Here is a 24,507-nt window from a genome sequence, read left to right on the forward strand (position 1 = left end):
ATATTTTTGAAACAGGGTCTCTTACGCCAGCGCGGCTGGCTTCGAACCTGCGCGATCCTCCTGTCTCCGCCTCCCAAGCGCGGGGATTGCAAGCGTGCGCCACCACGCCCGGCCTGATTTGCCATTTTAAACCTGTATTCTGTAACATGTCCATGTAATTCATAGTCTATAGAACACATCAGACTTTAACTTTTGAAATGAGTGTGGGGGGGTCATGCTCGTTACGAGTGCTGAACCCTTAGAATGTAAATCCTTTTCACAGATGGGGAAAATAAGCAATAAAATCATTTCATCACTGGTGGTATTTTCTACTTTCAAAGGAATGAGGTTTCCTATTCAGATAGATCCTCTTGATCCATAGGATATGGGCTAAAGAAAATGAAGAAGGTCTTGGAAAGGAAATAGAAGGCCATAGAGGCTGAAGTTATTCATAGGCTACGCATTAAGGATATCCGGCCCTCAAATGCTCATTTAAAATATCTTTGATATAGGCCGGGCGTGGTGGCGCACGCTTGTAATCCCCACACTTGGGAGGCAGAGACAGGAGAATCGCGCAGGTTCGAAGCCAGCTGCACTGGCGTTAAGAGACCCTGTTTCAAAAAAATATGTATTAAAAAAAATAGGTCTGGGAGTGTAGCCCGGAGGTAGAAGGGCTTCCAGGAACCCCAGTACCACCAAAATAATAATAATAATAATAATAATAATAATAATAATAATAATAATATAATATAATTATATAATATAATTATATATTTAATAATATTTATAATAATATTTATAATAATATAATTATATAATATAATAATAATAATTATTATTATTATTATTATTATTAAAATAAAATATCTTTGATATAGCAAAAGACATGTATCACTTTGGTAATGAATACTTTAAAACATGAAGACCTAAGACTTACAACCCTTACTCTTTTCCAACAAAAGCTAATTGTGTTGCAAAAATATTTGAGCCTATCTTTTCTGTCAATATTAGTATGGTTTCTGGTTACTGTTTTTTTAATAAGCAGTCTTCTTGATGTGTTTTCAGAGTACGATTGAATAATTTCCTTGAAAAAAATAACCCAGAGTTCTTTCATGTATCGTTTCAGTTTGACAATTAAAAAGTACATTGTGGGATATTTATAGTATTTTTCAATCTATTTTTATCAGTAGACTAGGAGTGATAACTGATTTAGGGCATAGGGGTTAAAAACAGGAAATGTGGTTTATAAAGTAGGCAGTAATCCCCAGAGTTTCCAGAGTTTGATTTCTTGTAGTATCGACTGAAGAATATCATGTTTCAAAACAACACTAGGCAAGGTACCCTGAGCAGGGCTGGCCTGTGTGCAAGGAATTGTCTGCTCAGCTGTGACAGGAAACACTTCATGGAAACGTTCACATTCTTGGTGTAGGTTCAAGTGGTGTAGAGATTGTTTTCTGTTATTACACAACATTCTTCCTCTTCAACTCTTTTTTGTGTACTCTTTATACAGCCAAATTAAGTCTATGTCTTCTGTAACTTTCAGTAAATTTCCTTTCACATTTGCATGTTGCATAAAATTTTATTTTGTCTTAATGGAAAATTTTGTCAAATACCTGCTTAAGAGCGTTTCCAGTGGATTATCATAATTGAGGAGGAACCTGCCTCAGAGTCTATTAATTATAGCACTCAGGGAATATAAGTTAACATTAAAACGCGTGGAGAAGTAGGAGTACAATTTTCTGTGACCTCTTTAGTGATAGCTTGGCAGAATCTAACAGGACTGGAAGCCTTTGGACTCAGTAATTCTACTTCCAGGAAGAATACATAAATTAGTCTGTTAGAGTACACGAGTCTGTGTTCGCTGCAGTAGGAATTATAATAGCAAATAACATAACTTTCCAACAGTAGGAGAATAGCCAAATAAACCATGGCACAACCACATTATAAAATGCTGGGAAGCCACCGAGAGCCGTAAGGTAGAAATGTGTACCTGGAAGATCAAACCTCCCAATAAAAAATGGGCCAGAGACCTGAATGAACACCTTGCCGAAGGAGATCTCAGGATAGTAACTCGGCATATGGAAACATACTCAAAACCTCTCGTCATCAGGGAAATGCTAATGAAAATAGTAGTGAGCTATCACTCCACATCTGTTGGAATGACAAAGGTCTAGAAAGTTGGCACCACCTCACCAAATGATGAACACACAATGGTGTAGCCACTATCGGTTTCTTACAGAACTAAAATTCTTCTTCCCATAAGATCCTGCAATGACATTTTTTGGTAGTTACCTGGAGGAGCTAAAAACTTGGGTCTACGCGTAAGGATGTGGATGCTCAGAGCACTTTTATTGATAACTTGCAAGCAACCAAGATGTTTTTCAGTAGGTAAATAGATAAATAAAATAATGGGATATTGCTCAGCACTAAAAAGAGAGAAGCTGCCCAGCTGTGAAAAGATGGGGAGTTGCCCCAAGTGCATGTTACTAAGCGAAAGAAGCCAATCTGGAAAGTGCCAGCTGGAATTCCAGCTGTATGGATTCTGGGAAAGGTGAAACTGTGAAAAGAAAAACAGACCAGTGGTCGTCAGGGCTTAGTGGAGAGAGAGGGATGAATAGTCAGAGTACGCACCAAGGATTTTGAGGGCAGTGGAAATACTCTGTAAGATATTATAATGATGAATGCATGTCATTGTACCGTTTCCTTACACCTATAGAGTGGAGAACACCAAAAGTGATCCCTACCAGGAGCCAGGAGGTTCAGGTGTTTAAATATGTCCTTGTAGGTACATCCCTCTGTCACATGTCTCATTCTGGTGGGACATGGAGATAATGGGGAGGCTGTGCTGGTGTGGGAGCAGGGGGGACATGGATATCTCTCTCTTCTCAGTTTTGCTAAGAACCTGACATTCCCCCAAAAATAAAATACTTTTTAAAGAATATGAAATATTCTGGAAGGAAATAAGTGTTAAAAAGAGAGTATGTAGTGTAATCTCATTTTTTAGAAAAAAAATTATATTCATAGGAAAAGATCTGAAAGAATATATACCAAGCTTTCAATTATGGTTTCTCCTGGGGAGAATGATAAAGGAAGAGTTTATTGGACTATTTATTATTATGTAAGTTTACACTTTGCATTTTTTAGTTTCAGTGGGCATCTAGCTTTTTAATTTTCAAAACAAAAACTCAGAAAAAATGGCTTGCTCACCCAGAATGTTCAGTATTTTATCCCTTAATGTGGACGTGGCCTTAAGCAGTTTGCCTAGTAATTTGTCCAAATTATTAATAAGAGTCAAATCTGTCTATATCACATCCTATAATTTACAAAGCCTTTTCCCATACACTAAAAACAAATAAACAATAAGACCTTGAGGCTTAAATGCATTATCTGATATTCCAGCTAAGATTTAAACCCCAGCCATTCTAATACAAGGCTGTCCGTTACCTCCTACAAGTTATTGTTGGGAATTACTCAGGAGACAGACACAAAGGGAACGCTAATACCCTTTCCACACATCATGGGGCCACCTTTTTACCAATGGTGCTGCAGAGTCTCATTAAACAAGAGATTTGTCTTTGCCAAGGCAGGTTTTATTGTTTACCCGAATAATTTTCTGTGGTGCAGTCACTGTTCTGTTTGGGGATGGTAGAAGGCTCCTCTCTCCCGGGCGTGCAAGGCAGGCATTTGTGGAATCACATCTGTGCATGTTCCCACTTGAACGGAAGCTCCATTCAGGGAGGGAGGGCCCCGTGTGTGTTATCAGTTTAGCCACAATCGTATCCCCGGCACCTACAGTAATAATAGGCACTCCAAAAATAATTTTAGTAATGGGCCAGGTCCAAACTCCAGGGACCTCCATGCCTGAGTAAAAGGAGACACTCACAACTGTACCGAGAGCAAGAAGGCGTCTTTCCACATTTGCTGCACAAGGACCGGGTCCTCACCCTCAGCCGTGGTGTTGTGCCGGCTGACTTCCAGGAAGCCCACCCTACAAGAAACAGCCTACAAGTCCTTGCTCAGAGAGAGATGAGGTTTGTTTTCTCCATGGGGAATTTCCACCCGGGGCCACTAGATTAATAGCTCTGTGACAGTCTGGGCTGATACTGTGTGGGTGGGGACACTTTCTTGGTCAAATATCATGACACATTCTAATTTCATATTCAGAGAGTAAAGAAGAGACATATTTTAAATGCTTAGAAGCTCTTTCTCATTCCCTCACTTAAATAGTATGGAAAGTTGTGGGGGTTTATCTAAGGGCAACCTTTTTAAAAACAGGACTCACTACTACATCATCATAATGTAGAATTTGTTGGCAACTCTAAGAAGCAAGTCCGTTTGCCTTATTTTCTCCTCTGCCACGGTCCACATTGATGGTTCCTTCTCTAAGAGCCTCTCTCCCACACATGTGGTTTTATAGCCACTGGTTTCCTAACACGTTCAGTGCATGTTTGCTGTGTTATATAATAATATGTCTGAGCATCTTCCCAGTATCTAGCACACAGTGAGCATCCAGCCAGTACTTGAGTGGTTTATGATTTGGAACAAGCCTAAGAATAGACCTAGGAAAATAAAGCATATCTGGAAAGCAAATAGACGTAACCTCAGGAGCACTCTGTTCTGCTGTACTTTATCCAAGTTGTGTTTTTCAAATGTATCCTGACACCCAGTCTCAAGAAAACTATCGCTGTTTTCCTTCCTTCTGTGAATGAGAGACACTTTGCCAGAGAACTCCTCCCTCTTGCGTGCACAGAGGCACTTCACTTACAGCTTTAGCAAGTGGCTCCAGGGCCATTTGATTGTGGACACTATGCGCTCTTACATGGATTCTTTTTTCTAACATATTTCTTCTGTCATGATTTACTTACCGATTTATTTAGACAGTTCAGTCCTAAGGGCTTAATAGTGAGCAAGACAGATGTGGTCTGGCCTCCTTTTACTCTTTAATTAGTGAACGTTGTCTGAACATCTGTGTGCCAGCAAGCCACTGTGGTGGGTCCTGAGGGTACAAAGGTCAAGGAAATGATCCCGGTGCTTATGGACCTGATAGTACGGTAGAGGGAACAGATATTAATCAAGCAGTCATACAAATGCATGTAAAGACGCGTCGGTGGGAGAAAGGGTCACGGTTCCCCAGGAGGATGTGCTGGGCGGTCCATGTGCGTGTGGTCAGCAGGGTGGGGCTGGTGGCACCTCCCATTCCCTGGCTGCCCACTGTCGGGGAAATGTGCCCTTCACTTCTTAAAAAGATTTTATTTATAAATATTACCTTTGTTTTATCAAAGAGCAAGTTTCAAATCCGAGTTCAGAAACTTGCCCTAAGGTGACTAATGAATGTGTAGCGTGTGCATTCAGGGTCACAGTCTAAGGCGCCCTGGGCCCACTGGGTCCTCATCGCTGGGTCCCAGCCCAGGTCGCACCCCGTGACCATCCCCAGCCTGTGACACCCAGCCCTCCTCATTTCACGATCTCACTCCCACTTGATGTTCAAAGCCAGAGCAAAGTGTGACGGCGGGCTTGCACTGAGATTCCAGCTTCCAAAGAACTTTGTGTGAACTCAGTGTAAAGTGAGCACTTGTGTCAAAGACAAATCTCTCCCCTTAGCATACCATGACGCCTTGGCTGGGTGCTCTGCTGTCGCTTCATGGACTCTTCTTCTTTTTTTTTTTTTTTTTTTCCGGGTCTGGGGATGGAACCCAGGGGCATTTGACCTCCGAGATACACCCCCTGCCCTATTTTTTATTCTTTATTTTGAAACCGGGTCTCACTGAGTTGGAGAGGGCCTCACTAAGTAGCTGAGGCTGTCCGCGAACGGCGATCCTCCGGGTCTCAGCCTCCCGAATGCTTGGATTACAAGGGTGCGCCACCACGCCCGGCTTCATGGACTCTTCTTATGCAGATTCAACTGTTAAGTGATTCCTGGACCACTCGTGGGAACGTCACCTATGCCTAGGTGACAGTCTTGATGGGTTATATTATGCAAATGTATAGACCATGTTTCAGAAAAGTAAAGTTGTGTATTTTTTTTTTTTTTTAGCCTTTATGCCTTTCAGCTAGCTGTTGATGTGTTTACCTAAAAAGTAAACACCTGAGCTGGGCATGGTGGCGCACACTTGTAATCGCAGCATTCATTCTGGAAGCTGAGACAGGGGGATCGCTTCGCGGCCAGCCTCAGCTACTTAGTGAGGCCCTCTGCAACTCAGTGAGACCCTGTTCCAAAATAAAGAATAAAAAATAGGGCTGGGGTGTAGCTCAGAGGTAGAATGCCCCTGGATTCTATCCCTAGTACCACAAAAAATAAAAATAAATAAATAAAAAGTAAACACCTGAAATATGTGTCCTGCTTGAGACCTGGCAAAATGCTCCTTTCCTCTGAGGTCTAAGCTGACAGGGCCGTGGGTCGTATCTGTTTTGCTCTCTTTGGGACACTGCCACCGGGTGGTGCCTAGCGCCTGGCCGATACTCAGCTACTGAAGAACAAGGGATAAACGGGCATTTTCATAACAGCTTCGTTAGAGAAGCAGATACTGTGATCTGTGTGACAGAGTTGGTAATCATCTAAAAGGTGGGCCGAGTGGTCTGCAGTTATATAAGTAAGCCAGGATTTAGATCTTAAACGCCCTCTCTGTCACCTACCTCAAGGAACTTAAAGGTAATTATCAAGCCAGGTGTGTGTCATCCCAGTACTTGGGAGGCTAAGACAGGAGGATTACAGGTTTAAAGTCAGCCTCAGCAACTTAGCAAGACCGTGTTTCAAAATAAACAATAAAGCAGCCAAGCGTGATGGCGCACGCTTGTAATCCCTGCGCTTGGGAGGTGGAGACAGGAGGATCGCGCAGGTGCGAAGCCAGCCTTGCTGGCTTAGGAGACCCTGTTTCCAAATAAAAATATAGAAAGTAGGTCTGGGAGTGTAGCCGGAGGTAGAAGGGTTTCTAGGAACCCCAGTACCACCAAAAAAAATAAATAAAATAAAACTGAGGGTGTAGCTCAGAGGTAGAATGCCCTTGGGTCCAAGCCCCAGTGCCAAAATAAAGGTAATTATCAAGCATGGCTATTAATAATATTAAAATTAGAATCAAATGCAGTGGGAAGAGATAGCAACCTATACCACCCGAATTAACTACTGCGAGCTCCCTCTGACACAGTCACAGCCCTTCAGAGACAGCGCCATCACCAAAGGTCACATCCTGGCCTGCCCCTGGAAATGGCAACCAAGGTCCTGAAAACGATCCTGCACTGCTCTCCCTCCCACTCCGAGGCGGGGCGTGTGTTGTGCCAGGTGCATGGACAGGTCCCCGGCAGCACCTGGGTCCTTCTCAGTTGACGTCTTCCTCCATGTTTCTGTCTTTCTCTCTTCCTCCAACCTTTTCGTTGAAGGAAGTGATTGCCTTCAACAAGAAGGTTGGGTCAGTCAGTACCAACGAGGCACAGGCGAGACCCACCCTCGGATTCCCATACCCTGGTCTAGTTTCAGTCACCTCGCAGTGACTTCCATATGCAGTAGCCACGTGGCATCTGGGGGGATGTGGGATTCCAGAATCTTCCCTGAACATCCAAATCCACGGATGTTCACATCCCTGATAGACACCAGCATAGAATTTGCATAAAACTACATCTTCCTATCTGCTTCACGTCATCTCTAGATTTCTTATCATACCTAATACAGAGAACGTGCAGCGCAGATAGTCATTGCACTGTGTTGTTCAGGGGATAACGACAGGCAAGAAGCCGGTGCATATTTGGTGTAGATGCAAACCATTGTGGGCCCTGGCTGTCCAAGGATGGGCGCAGCAGGAGGGGGGAGGAAGGGTGTGTGGTAGTCTTGGTTAAGCCACTTGCTACCTGGCTCCTACAGAGTATACAGAGAAAGGGATCCAAATTCCTAACCTGGGATCTGACCAATTTCCCAAACAGGCGCAGCCTGGTCTCCAGCCCCTTGCCTGGGCTGTCTCTATCCCCGACTTCAGGACTGTTCTTTCATAATATAGAAACGTATCTAAGCGCTCCAGGGTCCCCTACCTCTAGGGGTGTGTGCATATCCTACTTGAAGGACCCGATAATACGTCCACCGTGTAGCGGAGCCTCAGCAAATTTGCGTTAAACAAATGAGTGGAAACTTTCAGCCACGCCCTTAGAAGAACAACAACGTCATTCCCACAGGCAGTAAAACATATTTTCATGTTTAATCCGGTGGGTCGCTCTTTGGGAGGGGCAATCAGTGATTTACATTTCAGGTTTTATCTTATGAACTCATAGTGTCGGCACGTACGCTGCTTTGGGAGGTTCCAACTAGTGCTTTGCCTAGTGCCACTTGGTCAAGCTGGCGTGCCTTCCTCAGAGACCTTCGGGTTCATTCTGACTCTTTGACCCTCACCAGCTGGACATGCAGAGCCGCAGTAGGAGCCCTGTTCTTTTTGTTTGTTTGGTTGGTTTTTTATTGGTGCATTGTATACCTTGGTGGAGTACCAGACAGTAGAGGCATCCATGCACACATTGCTCACTTAGCCCTTCAGTTCCCTCTCTGTTCCCTCCCCCTCCCTCCTCCTCGTGTTTGGCTTAGTGATTGACTTTGATATGTTTATGAAGGTACATCATGGCCGTCACTCTCAGTTGGTCGCCTTATTTGCTCATCTGTAGTTTCCTCTTCATCCAGAGTTCCTCCTACAGCCCATTTTCTCCCTAGCTTCCACATGTTAGGGAGAGCACCGATTTCTTACTCTTTGTGACTGATTAATCTCACTTAGCGTACTGTTCTCCAGTCCCATCCATTTCCCAGTAAATGATGTCATTTTTGTGGAGAAGTGGGAACTCTAACACATTGTTGGTGGGATTGAAATGAGTGCAACTACTTTGGAAAATAACATGGAGGATCCTCAGAAGAATGGGAACGAACCTACCATATGACCCAGCAAAAAGAATGGAGACCCAAACTACCAAACTAACGCATGCATATCTATGTCCATAGCCGCACAATTCACAATTGCCAGATAAGGGACCAGCCAGGATGTCCATCAACAAATGCATGGATTATAAAACTATGGGATGTGCACACAACGGAATCTTACTTGACCATAAGGAGCCCTGCATTTGTCCTTCCCTGGGACCATACATTTTTTTCTTCTCTTTCTCTAACCTTACCACCTACCTTTTGAAACAGTTATTTGTGGAGGGGGTTTCTGGAGGGAGGCATATGTTTCCCCATTTTTTCTAGTCATAAAAAATATCTCAGCTGGGCATGATGGCTACCTTCTAATTCCCAGTACTTGGAAGGCTGAGATAGGAGGATCACAGTTTCAAAGCTAGCCTTGGCAACTTAGCAAGGCTCTCAGCAGCCTAGTGAGACTCTGTTTCCAAATAAGATTTAAAAAAAAAATCAGGCCGGGAGTGTAGCTTGGAGGTAGAATGGCCCTTTGGGTTCAATCTCCAGTACCAGAAAAATAAAAATAAAAATAAAAAGTAATAATAAATTTTTAAAATAAAAAGGATTGGGGATGTCACTTGGAGGTAAAATGCCCCTGAGTTCAACTTCTAGTACCACAAAGAAAAGAAAAAAATCTCCAAGAAATATAAAATTTTCTTTCTTAGCCAAGGTTAAGACTACACACTTCTTAAATATATTATTCATGCAAAACCTGTGGTCAACCTACATAGGAAGCTTGACAATTTTTTTTTTCAAATTTTCTGCCAGAAATACTTTTTTTTTAAGTAGCCTTTGCTTGTATTCACAGCTAGGTCTCTAGAATTGTATTGACTAATTTAGATTTGTTCTTTCAAAAGGGTGTTTTATTGGTAATGCTTAGTCTAATGGTTTTTGCCAGGAAATGTTTCTCCTGTTAAGGTCAGAGGGGGAGTCGAGCTCCTCACTTAGGTCACCGAGCACGTGACATCGTATCATTTGATGCAAAGTTAAAGTTTGGGCTTTTTAGTCAGCAGGCTGGCCCCATTTTTTTTTTCTTTTACTCTTTAGAAATTTAAGAATTCAGAGCTGCCCTCCTGTGTCTGGACACCAGCGTTGGAGCATCGTGAGAATCCATACCCCTGACACTTTTTCTTAACACTAACAGGACCCCGATTTTCACTGGGGATGAAAAAATTCACTACTGAATTTTTTTAACTTTTGGTTCCTTGGGGCATTGTTAACCTATATTGTGCTAACATTTTTAGTGACTTCTGCATTGGGTATGTAAATATATACAAGGGAGTCGCCCAAGAGATTGTGATTAAGACTCCGGTCAGAGATACGCAGCCGTGACCCCTGCACCCACGCTGGAGTACCCGCCCAGAGAGTGGCTGCCAGAGGAGACCAGCCCCTGTGCCTTGGCGGTAGCAGGGCGCAGCCCCAGGGAGCCCCTCTGCCCCTCTGTGATGTGGTTTTCCTCTGACAGGAAGAAAGCTGCTTTGGTCTCCAAGTTAGCAGCTTCGCCTCCACTATAACAGGCTGCATAGGTCCTCCAGCCTCATTCCTTTGGCAGTCTCTTTTCCTCGTCCCTATCCTTCTTCTCAGAAAGAATGCATTAGTAATTGGATTACATGCAAATATTCTTCACTCAGCTATCCCATCCACAAAATAGAATTAACCACACCTGAGCCTTCACGGCCTAAAAAATATGTGTGAAATTGGCTCCTTCAAAGAAGCCCAGCGCACTTGCTTATACACCAGAGTATATAACTGACTCAGAAGCCAGTTGTACACTTTTGAGTGTACAAATACCAACTCAAAAAGTGGATTATAGTTCACGGTGCCTGTGTCACCTTTTCTAAGTATTCAGAAGCATGGATGACATTCTGAGGGAAGCCTGTCTGTACTGTCATGACTGTTAGCATCCATGATTGCACAAAGAGGATTTTCCCTGTTCCCTGGCAGAAGGATTCTCTGTGTGTGTGGTAAATTCAAGAAGGAATTCTACATAGTCCCTCCACATGAAAGTAGCCATTTTGGAATTGCAGTTTAGCAGCAGCATGTTGCTTTTGTACTTTTTCTTGCAAATCATAGTGATAAAGATGATGACTGTTCCTAAGGAGCGCGTGAATACCAGGACCTGCCCGTGCAGCCTCTCATTTGGTCCTCACTGGGCCCTCACGAGGGAGGGAGAGAGCGAGCTGGAGAGAGAGAGATGCAGTTCTCCTCCTTGACAGATGAGTCCTCTGGGGCTCACGGTCTTCGCCAGAAGTCACAGCTAGCAGGTGTTGAAGCTGGAGTTCGACTCCAGAAACGTGACCTCAGACCCTGTACCTATCCATCTCAGGGTGCTGCTGTGGAGCAGGGCAGTGTCCTTTGATCCTGTTCCTATATCCGAAATCTCTTATTTTGTCTAATCTCTAACTTCCTTTACAGAATCCTAGTCAGTAAAGTTTAAGGGAGAGGTTTCCACTCACAGTGATTTCTTAAGATCAAAATAGTCATTCGGGATAATAGTTTGACACTCACCTTTGGAAGTAAGGTGATACTATGAAAGATAGTTAACATACATTTTATAAACTGTGTGTGTGTGTGTGTGTGTGTGTGTGTGTGTGTGTGTGTGTGTGTGTTGCTGGGGATTGAACTCAGGGCCTCACGCATGCTTTACCACCGAGCTATGTCCCCAGCCAGCCCCACATTTGATAAACTATTAAACATCTTCCTTCTGTCCTCTGTGTTACTGTTTACATGTATGTGAAGAAATAGAAGCCCATTTTAAATTTTAATTTTGAAGCCGACTGACCAACAGTTAATAGCATACGGTGTTAGAAATGAAAACCAATGAAAGAAAACTCCTAACTTAACCTGTGTGTGTGCACGCGTGCAGGTGCACACGTGTCCTGTATGGAAATAGTATTTTCACATTTTCACTTGGTTCTCAAAAGGAAATAGCCGGTGGTGGTGTTACTTTCTGCTTCTCCCCAGCACAGTAGCTCAGCTCAGCCTCTAGAATTCTGTGCGCTGTGATGCGGCGGGGAGGGGGGTTGGCCTGTTTCCACTAAATGCCTTTTCCTCCCTCCTCTTGATTTCAGGCGTCAGAAACTATTTAAAAGAAGCACTGGTGAATATAATTGCTGTGCACGCAGAGGTAAGCTATCATCCGACAGCCCTAAGAAATATGGACAACTGAAAAGAAAAAAAAGAGGCAGTTTGATTTTTATGGTAGTGTGTTTTTTCTTCTCCCATTTAGAATGTATTTGGGGTATCAATAAAATACAGCTCAGCTTTCATGTGTGTATGTGTATGTGACTGAATCTTTTTTTTTCTGAAATGGTACATAATTTTCTCTGCTACTTTAAACTAAAGTCAGTAATATTTGAAAGTTAAAGACAGGATAAAATTAAAAGGCCGTTTTTTAGCCGGGCGTGGTGGCGCACGCTTGTAATCCCCGCGCTTGGGAGGCGGAGACAGGAGGATCATGCAGGTTCGGAGCCAGCCTCGCTGGCTTAAGAGACCCTGTTTCCAAATAAAAAAATATAAAATAGGTCTGGGAGTGTAGCCCGGAGATAATTCATTATTTTCTTGTTAGCCAGAATCCAAATAAGCATTGGTGTTTCATCCGCATAGCAGCGTGGTCCCACATAGTGAGGAGGATTCCGGGAAAGTAGAAGCTTGTTGGAAGGACAGCCCCCGGGGCAGGCTGCACTTGGAAGGAAGCGGGTGCACGCTGTCCTCACAGTCCTGTGGACTTAGGTCCTCGCCGAGGTCGCTGCTTTGGTTCACACGCTCCCTGGACACGTTATCGTGTGAAACTTCACGCTAGCATCCTGCGTTGGCATCGCAGGAAGGCAGCTTCTGCTGAGGGCTGTCGAGGCGCCACCATGGGTACCGCAGCTGCCACCGTGGTCACCGCTGTGACACCGCTGGCAGCCAGTAATTTCACAGCCCATTACTCACTGCTTTGCCAACACTTTCGGGGTGGCTGCGGCTTGCAGCGTGATGGGAAACCAGATAAAATGGGGCAAAGCAGAGAGGCTGCCATTCGATAACGACCGCGACCGTTGCTCAGACGCCTCCCCAGCTGCAGGGACCCACATAGGTGGCCCAGGTCTGTACCCCTCCACCTCCCAGAAGTATCTCAGGGTGTCAAGGTAAACTGGGAAAGGAAAAAGGAGGATAACTAAGGCTAAAACAGAAGCATGGTCACAGGAAACAAAAACCATGGACTTGGCTTCTGAATTTGGCTCTAAGTTTGAAGCAGCTAGAGCAGATATAATATGTTATTGTTTTCACTTCTTAGTAAAAGGGAAGCATATAAATTTCTTTATAAATTGGTTTTTTCTGTGTGTGTGTGTGTGTGTGTGTGTGTGTGTGTTGTGTATGTAGGGGGTTCTGGGGATTGAACACAGAGGTATTCTACTCCAAGCTACACGCCCAGCCCTATTTTATTTTGTTCTTGAAACAGGGTCTCGCTAGGTTGAATTTCGCTACTTGTGAGTTTCACTCCTTGCTGAGGTTGGCCACGAACCTGCGGTCCTCCTGCCTCAGCCTCCCAAGTACCGAGATTTCAGGCCTCAAACTGTAGAATAGGTGCCACTGCAGAAATGAAGTCTTTACGTGATTCAGTTCAGGCCAGAATTAATCACATTAGATCTTATAATGAGCAACCATATTTGTGATTTTACCGAAAGGATAAAAGCGTTCCTTTGGTTAGCCTTCTTTGAAATTAGATTATAGGGGGCATCTTCTCAGTGGGTGGGAACCCTCCTGTGCAGCCAAGCAAAGGAGTCACAAAATACGTGGGATTCCTGAGTGGTTGCCGTGGTCCCTAACCAGGTGGCTTTTATTAATCTCCATTATCAGGAACTGTGAGAGTATTTATTCATAAGTCCTAAACTTTCAAGTTCCCTTTTAGATTATCCCAAAATTCTGCTTTCAAGCATGTTGAGCTAAAAGTAGAATTTTATTCATCATATTTACTCTTGACCACGTGACCCAAATTCTTGGGGCACTCAAGTTACGTTTGGGTTAGCCCCAAGGCTTAACTACTGTTACTAACTCAATCTGAAGAAACGGAACAGCTAAAAAGAAAATATGATTGACTTTTTTTTCTCGCGCTAAGTTGTTGACTCTGGTCTTGAACCCGCTATCCTCTTGTCTGAACCTCCCAAGTACTAGAATTACAGTCATGTGCCACCGCACCCAGCTGAAAATATGCTTTACTTGAATTTATAAATTAGAGTAAAATGTTTCGGTAAGCCGGGTGTGGTGGTGCACGCTTGTAATCCTAGCATTGGGGAGGCCGAGACCGGAGGATCCAGGTTCATGACCAGCCTCAGCTACTTAGCGAGGCCCTTTGCAAGTCAGTGAGACCCTGTTTCAAAATAAAGAATAAAAAATAGGGCCGGGGTGTCATTCGGACGTAGAATGCCCCCGGGCTCCATCCAGTACTGCAGAGAAATTTAAAAAAAAAAAAAAAAAAAAAAGACTTGGAAAACTTCTCGGTTTTCGTTGCTGTTTCGCATGTTGCTTTGGTTCTAGCAAACTCGGGTCAGGAAAAGCCCCGTGACGCATCATTTCTTCTCCGTTCCAACCTTCCGTCAGGTGTTCGCCATTTCCAAAGACCTGGTGCCTCGAGTGCTGTCCAAGGTGGTAGAAGCCGTGTCTGAAGAGCTCAGTCGGCTGATGCAATGTGCTTCCTCCTTCAGCCGAAATGGAGCGCTGCAGGTACCCTCGAGTTCCACGTTAAAATTCCTCTTTTATTCAAAATATGCACTTGTCTTTTTTAGGCATCCATCTTAAGATACCCAGACATTTGTTAAACGAATCTACTGATTGCAAATGTACCTCACCTTCCTCCCGTGATCCATACCCATGGTGCACTGCGAGCTCCAGGGTTTCTGCTTCAGCCTTGATAGTAGAGCAAGACCTTAAAGACTCGTCTAAGCGAAGCTAATGCAGAATTCCGTCAGAACATCCTGTGGTTTTTATTTTCTATTGTCTTTACTATATTCAGTTTCATGGGAAGCTTTCAGCAACTTATTTTTAACAAGTCTTTCCAAAACGTGCAATGCAGTATTCAAAGAAAGGAAAAAGAGCTGTTTCTTTGTACTCATAGAGGCGTATGTCCTGGGGATTTAAGATGTATAATGACAACAAAATATAGCTGCTGTAAAGAAACCAGTTGATTCATGCCGGGCGTGGTGGCGCACGCTTGTAATCCCCGCGCTTGGGAGGCAGAGACAGGAGGATCGCGCAGGTTCGAAGCCAGCCACGCGCGCTGGTTTAGGAGACCCTGTTTCCAAATTTAAAAAAAAAAAATGTAAAAATAGGTCTGGGAGTGTAGCCCGGAGGTAGAAGGGCTTCCAGGAACCCCAGTACCACCAAAGAAACCAGTTGATTCTCGGTGTGCAAGTAAGCCGCTGCCAGGAGTTCAGGTGTGCAGGCAGAGTGGGAGAGAGACCTCCCACCTGGGAACTGTTGGAGGACTAGGAGCTTTGGGAATGCGTTTCCTTTCTAGCTTTAAAATCTAACACATGCTTTCATTTATCTTTACATATACACCCTTTTATCTTAAGTGTTGACTAGTATAATTATACATCATAGCGAGATTCACAGTGGTACACATATGTATTATATAAGTAGTTTTTTATATTTTATAATTGGCATAATTATATTTTATGGCAGTACAATTGGAAAAGTATATTTTATAATTGGCATAATTCACAGGGTAATTCAAATACCCTGTCACTTTGATTGAGTGAAATTTCTACCGTAAGACTAGTTTTACAGTGATTTAATCTTTCTCCTGAGATATTCAGCTAAAAGTTCTTACTTTTGTGTGCATGTGATGTTTTCTTCCCAGGATCATTTTGTTTGTTTGTTTGTTTGTTTTGCCTATACTAGAATATAAACAAGACAGAAACTGTCCTAGCTCTGCCCTCCGGTTTCTCAGGCTTTTGAAAAGCAAAATGAGGCCGAACAGTCTCTTTCCAGACAGATAAGAAATCACCTGAGTCATCTGTCTGTGATGTAAATCAGCTTCGTTTAGGTTTTCTACAGAATTTCTTTTTTTTTTTTTTTTTTTTTTTTGGCGGTACTGGAGATGGAACCCAGGGACATTCTATCTCTAAGCTATACCCTAGACCCTATCTTTTTATTCTGTATTTTGAAACAGGGTCTCACTGAGTTGCAAAGGTCCTCCTGTCTCAGCTTCCCAGGTGCTGAGATTACAAGCATGTGCCACCACGCCCGGCTTTTCTACAGAATTTCTAAATTCTAAATTCAGGGAAACCAGGTTTGTATGTCAGGTCATGCTTCCTTACAGTGCATGGAAGTGAATGTTTGAGGTTAGATTTCTTTTGTTTTATGCCAATATATTCATGTGTATATACGTGTGTGTGTGTATATATATATATATATATATATATATATATATATATATATACACACACACACATATATGTATAATATTTATATTATTTAATGTTGTTTAACACATACAATATTTATACTGTTTAATATTTATATTATTTGCCGACAGTATAAAAAGGGCATACAGTTCCAGGATTTGTAGTGCATCCAGAGAATTGCCCAGTCGTCACCATCATCAATTTTTAGAGTCTGCCAAATCACTCCAAAAAGAAACCCCACACGCACTAGCAGTCACTCCAACAGTGTCCTCTAGGCCCCCGCTACACACACCAGCAGCTTTCTACTCCTATGCTTTGTCTATTCTGAAAACGTCGTATAAATGGAATCATACAAATAGGGACTTGGGGAGCAGCCTCTTCCACTGAGCATCCCGTTTCAAGTTTCATCCACGCTGTGCCGTGGGCCAGCGCTTCATTCCTTTTTATGGATGAAGAGAAGTCCATCGTATAAATATTTACAGATAAATAATTTATTTATCTGTTTCTCAGATGATGCACATTTAGTCCCCCACACACACTTTTTAGCTAATACAAAGAGTGCCTCTGTGAACCTTTGTGTACTATTTTATGTGTGGATAAATGTGTTTATGTCTCTTGGGTATATACCTAGGAGTGGAATCTCTAGATCGCATGTTTATTCTCTGTGTAATCTGAGAAAACGCCAGGCTCTCTTCCAAAATGGCCACACCGTTTTACATCCCCGCCATCATTTTACATGCATTTCGGTTCCTCTGCATCCTTGCAAGCCTTGTTCATTACCTATCTCATTGATTATAGCCATAATAGTGAGTGTGACGTGGTTTCTGGTTCTGTGAGTCTTCTTGTTTTCTTGATGGTATCCACTTGGTGTGCAAAAGGTTTTAATTTTTATCAACCCCTGTTTTCCTTTGGCTCTTTGTGCTTTTGACAGTATTTCTAAGCAGCTTGGCCAAAACCAAGGTCACAAAGATTCACTGCTATTTTCTTCTAAGAGTTGTTTTGTCTTTTCTCTTAAGATTAGTTATCTAATCTGAGCTAATTTTGTGTATTAAAGAAGGGATTCAGCTTCATTCTTTTGCATGCAAATACCCAGTTGCCCTAGCATTATTTGTGAAAAAGATTCTCCTTTCTCCACTTATTGAAATCAATAAATGTAAGAGGTAGGCTGAGACAGGAGGATCACGGTTCACAGACAGCCTCAGCTACTACTTAGGCCCTTAGCAGCTCAGTGAGACCCAGTTTCAAAATAAAGAATAAAAAATTGGACTGGCAATATAACTTGGAGGTAGACTGCCCCTGGGTTCCATCCCTGGTACTGCAGATAGATGGATGGATGGATGGATGGATGGATGGATGGATGGATGGACGGACGGACGGACGGACGGACGTAAGAGGTTTACTTCTGCTCTCTGTTCTGTTCGATTGATTTATCTGTTTATGCGTGTGCTACTCCACGCTGACTTGATTAATGTAGCTTGCTAGTAAGTTTGAAAGTGGAAAGCGAGTTAATTCTCCCAATGTGTTGCTATTTTTTTTTTTTTTTTTTTTGGTGGTACTGGGGTTCCTGGAAGCCCTTCTACCTCCGGTACCTCCGGGCTACACTCCCAGACCTATTTTATACTTTTTATTTGGAAACCTGCGCGATCCTCTTGTCTCTGCTTCCCAAGCGCGGGGATTACAAGCGTGCGCCACCACACCCTGCATGTGTTACTGTTTTTGAAGATTCTTTTGGCTATCCCATATCTCTTGCACTTCCATTTGAATTTTAGAATCAACTTGTCAATTTCCTTTTTAAAAAAAAAAAAAAAACATGATTTTAATAGAAATTTGTATTGCCTCTGTGGAGCTTAGTTTAGCTTTTTGATAAAGGCACTATCCCTGGAAGGGCCCAGAGGTAAGGAAGCAAGCCTGCGACCCTTTGGTCAGGACCAGTGTTTCAGAGTTTCCTTCTTCTCAGCACCAGACTACAGGGCACATTACTAGTCAGACAGTAAGCACAGATTGCTAGAAAACCACTGCCTGTTATCCTGTTATATATATATATCAAGATATCTAGCTCCACTTGACTGTCAGTTAATTTCGGTACAGGCACATTTTGCTGTAGACGGTTTCTTTGGACTTGATTTTAGAACATCTATTCACAATTAATCGTCACCGGGTGGCAGGATGCTCTTCCTGCTCTGCAGGCCGCCGGCCGGAGCCTATTCCCCTCTGCACTCGTGTGGTATTTGATCGCTGGTGCCTGTTCCTGCTGACATTTTATTTTTCTCATCTTTAGGCGAGACTGGAAATCTGTGCTTTGAGGGACACCGTGGCTGTTTACCTGACGTCCGAAAGCAAGTAAGATGGCAAATGCTCATGTTCTGAGTGCTTTATTCAAAACAAAGGTTCACTGGCCGGTGCATTGTGATCTTCATAACCATAACTGATCAGAGTTTCTGCTCATTAATTTGTGTTGTGATAAATTTTATATCTGACCAATTTTTTTTTAACTAAAAACTAAAAAGCATGTTCCCACTATGAGCCAAAGACCTGAAGTATACTTCGTTGTAGCACAATGTAAAGGAAAAGAGTTTCATTCTCTGTGTCCTCCTCACTACTGAGAAATGCTGTTCTCTGAGATAACATGGCACAATATTACCTAGTTCTTAACAAAGAGGAGGAAAAGAATCGAGTCTTAGTCTATTCATAGCACACACGAAGGACAGTTCAAGTGTTGTAAATACCAGCGTAAGAGGAAGCCTTGTGGTTTCTCTGCAAAATTTTTGTAGTGGAAATTTGATGATAACTTTTAGCTGTTTTGAATGAAAGTCAGGATTTCCTACCATTGACTGTAGAATTGAAACAGAATGACTATTTGCCCATACAAAAATATTGACCTCATTCACAAAATCACTTAGGAAGTCCTGGGCTGTGCCGTGAATGCCTGAGAAGCCAGGCAGGGTGCACATCAGACGCTCTCGGACGCCATGCCGCGATAGACTCTGCCCTGGTGCCCAGCGTTTGAGCGCGTCACTTATGCCCTCCTTCTCTCTGCCATCATTGCAACTGAGAAGACTTTCCTGTTTGTCCTTGTTTACCAGAAGCCGTTTCTTAATGAGGCCCACGTTCCCCGTTTGGCCACTCCTTCCCTCCGCTGTCACTCTCTGCACACGGTGCTGTGTAGAAGACAGCGAGGACCCATCCATATACCGGCTCAGTGTGAGCCCCCGTCTCGCCCCAGGAACTTAACCTGGGGATACTCGACCCGCATAGCGCCGAGGCAACTTTGAGGGGATTAAATAACAGAATGAATCAAGTCGCTTCCTAAACTGTTTTTTTTAAACTGTTGGTGCCCTAAAAATCATAAGTAGTAAAAATCTTTATCACCATTATTGTCAAAATGGCAATAAAGAACAATAATATCACATTTCTTTCCGTTAATGGAGAAGCACTTTGTAAGTTGAGAAGCCACGCACGGTGGCACATACCTGCAATCCCAGTTCTTGCAAGGCTGAGACAGGAGGTTCGAGGCTAGCCTCAGCAACTTAGACAGGCCCTCAGCAACTTAGTGAGATAACGTTTCAACATGAAAAGCACTGAGGGTGTAGCTCAGAGGTAGAAGATCCCTGGGTGAGGCCGGGCGTGGTGGTGCATGCTTGTAATCCCCGCACTTGGGAGGCTGAGACAGGAGGATCGCGCAGGTTCGAAGCCAGCCTCGCTGGCTCAAGAGACCCTGTTTCCAAATAAAAATATAAATAAAAGGTCTGGGAGTGTAGCCCGGAGGCAGAAGGGCTTCCAGGAACCCCAGTGCCACCAAAGAAAAGGAAAATCCCTGGGTGTAGTCCCTAATACCAAAAAAAAACAAAAAGGAGGAAGAAATAAATGGATGGAGATCAGGGCAGGACGTTCCCTCTGCTTCAGGAAACAGGAGAGCCAGACTTTTCACCCTTTCATATCGTTCTAACACCAGCCTCCAGCTTGAGACACATGGCTCAAAAATGCATTTCCTGGTACATTGATTACAATGTTTTTGCAATACGAAGTCATCGGCCACCTTAAAATCAATAACAGTTACATCTAATTCTTCACCTCAACTAGTCACAAAAGAAGAAATAAAAAAAATTCACACCTGAGCCGGGCGTGGTGGCACACGCTTGTAATCCCCGGGCTTGGGAGGCTGAGACAGGAGGATCGCACGGGTCCAAAGCCAGCCTCAGCTACTTAGTGAGGCTCTCAGCATCTTAGTGAGACCCTGTTTCCAAATAAAATAGAAAATAGGTCTGGGAGTATAGCCCGGAGGTAGAAAAGCCTCTGGGTTCCACCCCCAGTACCACCAAGAAAAAAATAATAATAAAAATAAAATTTAAAAAATTCACACCTGTGCATTAAGGAACAGAACATGTTATTAGCACCAGGTAACCTCCCCTCCGATGATTTCTATTTGGTTCACTAATTTTTCTGATATTGCCTGTAAAACTTAAACGTACCCAATAGATGGTTTTAAGATTCACTCTTTTTATCTTTTTACGTGTCAACACATGATGTTGAATTTTTCAATATAGATACCTCTTCCCGCTTTCTCACCAGTGTTCTACATGATCATAGCTAAATCCTGAAAAGATCATAGTCCATTATTACAAAGGGCTGACTGTAAATCAGGCCCTCTCCGCATCAGTACTGTAATCACAGACCTCATCCCATTTCTTCTTAGTTTCCTCCCTCTCATACCAGTTGGTTTGTCTATGGGTTTTTTGTTATTGTTGTTCTGAGAAAAAAAAAATTTATTTTCCAAACGTGTCCACTCTCGACTGCTGCCGGCAGCTCCCTTCGTTGGGGCTGCATCGCGTTTCCCAGTTCAGTGTTTCTGCCCTTCTCCTGCAGAGTGCAGTCGGGTAAACGTCGCCTCACTTTTACTTTTACTTTTTCTTTTGTTTTTCACTTTTACTTTTTCTCATATTTCCACTTGCTTCACTGGCTAATGTTGGTCTCTTTATAGTTAAGATATACTTAATAATGTTTTGGGTTTTTTTTATCAGTTCTCTCAATGAGTCCCCCGTAGAGCAGTGAGCTGAACTGTGGGGCCTCACTTGTCACCCTCTGTTTTCCAGGTCCAGCTTTAAACAGGCTTTGGAAGCCCTGCCTCAGCTGGCCAGTGGAGCGGATAAAAAGTAAGTTCCCCGTGCTGTCCACGGGAGCCCATCGGGTACACTGAACAAGATTTTGTACCTAAAGAATCTTTAAAAATAATAATAATAATGAGCCGGGCATGGTGGCGCACGCTTGTAATCCCAGCCTTTGGGAGGCTGAGACGGGGGATCACGGTTCACGGACAGCTTCAGCTACTTAGTGAGACTCTCCGCAACTCAGTGAGACCCTGTTTCAAAATAAAGAATAAAAAATTGGACAGGGGGTGTAGCTCAGAGGTCAAATGCCTCTGGGTTCCATCCCAGACCCGAAAAATTAAAAAATTAAAATAATAATAATGACTTGGATTTAAGGAGAAGCAGTCCTTGATAGCCCTGAATAGGTACGTCATGTTACTGGTCCCTTGCTTAGCTTCCAAGAGACAGAATAAGGTAAGATCTTTCTTGTAGGCTTAGGATAGTTTAGAAAGTACATCTTTTGTAGTCTTAACTGACTAGTACAAGAAATATAACAAGAAAGCTTATTTGACTTATTCAGTAAATTATATTACTGGCATATTATTATCTAATAAAGAGAACAGCATAGTAAAATGTAAGGGTGATTTTTTTTTCTATTTGACTACTAGCTCAATAACGTACACTTTGGTTTTTTACGAAATATTAAGAAAGACTAGACCTGTTCATCTGGCATAATAAAATCACGTATGTTTCCTACTGCCACCGTATGATCTCAGCCTGTGTTGAAGCTTGACTGCACATAACAGGGAATTCTGACCCCAGAGAAAACCTAGGCCGTGCATTTTCATGAATGCCTGGCCTCGCTCACCGCGGTGGAGGGAACCCGTGCAGCCCTCTGCTCCTTCCCGGCGGGCGCTGAAGTCCACCCCTCCTCTCTTTTGCATGTGATCTGACCAGGGGACTGTGGGTAATGCCCAGTGCTGGGTGCCATTACCAAGCACAGGGGAATGGTGTAGAAAAGCAGATCTCAGAGAAAGCACCCGGGATGGACAAAGGGAGGAGCGTTACATGGTTTGAGAGCAAATCGGCCGTGGCAGAGGGGGAGCAGAGCAGCTCCCACCTGTGTGGGTCAGGCACAGTCCTCGCGCGGTGGCTGAGCCGCCAGAACCACACCAGCAACCCTCGCAGAAGCCTCCTGCTTCCTTCCTATCTAGCTTTGTGCTCTCTCTGGATCTGTTCCAACCCCTATCCATTTCTTTAAATACGATGAAAGATTGAAGTAGTCCGTATTATTTTTAACACGTTGAGCGTGGCTCAAAGTCGGGTGCGTTTGAGAGTCAAGAGCAGACACCCTGACAAGATCCCAGGTCAGGACTATATTTTAGATGCACCAGGGGGAGAGCGCTGTAATCCTGGGCATTGTTCAATCACGGTACAATCTCTTGACCTCGGCACCATTAAATCCAGTTCTTGGGTTACTTCATCCGCAGCAGATGAGCCCTAAGGTTTTTTCAGACTTTAAAAGTCTGTGAATGGCTCAGGCCAGTTGAGTGCACAGATTGAGCACTGAGGAGCAGAATGGCTTTCCGGCGGAGCTTGAGCCAACCCTGCCTTCTCCATTGTTTAGTTTGCTAGTTTTGTTGTCCACCCTCCAGGGTTTGTTGAAGACAAAAGGGAAGATTAGAGGGACAGAAAATAACCCAAATAAGCAAAGGTTTCTGGGGATGGAGCTAGAGCTAACGGGTCCGCAGAAGGAAATGGCAGGTGACGGAAATCGAGGTGATGGGGTTGTTTTATCTCCTGATTGAGGGGCTTCTTACACTACCATATATGTTTGCCAACATTCATAGGACAAAAAGCAAATTTGGGTATTTATCAATTTTTTAAATAAATTTTAAAAAGAATAGGCCCAAAGCCAGGCGTAATGACGCACACTTGTGATCCCCACACTTGGGAGGTGGAAACAGGAGGATGGCGCAGGTTTGAAGCCAGCCACGCTGGCTTAAGAGACCCTGTTTCCAAATAAAAATATAAAATAGGTCTGGGAGTGTAGCCTGGAGGTAGAAGGGTTTCCAGGAACCCCAGTACCACCAAAAAAAAAAAAAAGAATAGGCCCAAATATTACTCTGTTTTAGGGAGGAATCCATTCTCAGGGAGTGGGGCAGGAAGGAAATGTTTAAATATAAACATAGATACGAGCCAGGCGTGGTGGCACACACTTATAATCCCAGTACTTGGGAGGCTGAGACAGGAGGATTGTAATAGGTTCGAAACCAGCCTCAGCTACTTAGTGAGGCGCTCAGCAACTTAGTGAGACCCTGTTTCAAAATAAAATATAAAAAAGGTCAGAGGTGAGCCGGGCGTGGTGGTGCACACTTGTCATCCCCGCGCTTGGGAGGCAGAGACAGGAGGATCGCGCAGGTTCGAAGCCAGCCGCGCGCGCTGGCTTAGGAGACCCTGTTTCCAAATAAAAATGTAAAAATAGGTCTGGGAGTGTAGCCCGGAGGTAGAAGGGCTTCCAGGAACCCCAGTACCACAAAAAAAAAAAAAGGTCAGAGGTGTATCCTGGAGGTAGAGGTCCCTGGGTTCCATCCCCAGAACTACAAAAAAACAACATAGATATGCATACCCATATATTCACCTGACTAGCTCCCTTGTCGGGTGGTTTCTGTTGCTATCCTAAGCATCCACAGGTACTGAGTTCTTCAGCTTTCTTCTAAAAACAGCGAGCGAGAGGCAAGGGCAGGTCGGCTCCGGCGCCTCTGCTCGGTCGCCAGGACGCCTCGCCGTCAGGCCGTGACATCTTGTGTCCTCCGCAGGTTGCTGGAAGAGCTGCTGAACACGTTCAAGAGCGGCATGCACCTGCAGCTCACCTGCTTCCAAGCTGCTTCTCCGGCCATGGTGAAGACGTAGATTCCTGCAAGGCGGGCAGTCCCGAGAGGACGCGTCACGAGGCCGTTCCCCTCCCTGAGCGTGCCCTCAAGATACTACTGTAGGAAGCGCTGGGTTTGCATCTCCTCTCTTTCCTTCCCTTTTTTCCTCTTGACTTGGTAGTTTAGAAAGTTGTCAAGTCCCTGTTTTATTTCAACCAAAATGGCCCTATTTAGCCCAAGCACTATTTTATTTTATTTTATTT

The 24,507-nt window shown here is 43.7% G+C and overlaps 1 protein-coding gene across 2 annotated transcripts in view; it reads left to right on the forward strand.

Moving 5' to 3' along the window:
- EXOC2 (exocyst complex component 2) overlaps positions 1 to 24,284 on the forward strand; it is a gene marked incomplete at both ends in the record, with an annotated part of 142,019 nt that extends 117,735 nt beyond the window's left edge. For both annotated transcript variants that reach the window (XM_080710817.1, XM_080710816.1), the window contains 5 exons: positions 11,968 to 12,023; positions 14,480 to 14,602; positions 18,566 to 18,627; positions 21,378 to 21,437; positions 24,191 to 24,284. In XM_080710817.1, the coding sequence (XP_080566943.1) occupies positions 11,968 to 12,023; positions 14,480 to 14,602; positions 18,566 to 18,627; positions 21,378 to 21,437; positions 24,191 to 24,284 (395 nt within the window). The remainder of the gene's footprint in view (positions 1 to 11,967; positions 12,024 to 14,479; positions 14,603 to 18,565; positions 18,628 to 21,377; positions 21,438 to 24,190) is intronic.
- Positions 24,285 to 24,507: the final 223 nt, after the last annotated feature.

Source organism: Muscardinus avellanarius, assembly GCF_963383645.1.
Source record: "Muscardinus avellanarius genome assembly, chromosome: 14".
NCBI lineage: Eukaryota > Metazoa > Chordata > Mammalia > Rodentia > Gliridae > Muscardinus > Muscardinus avellanarius.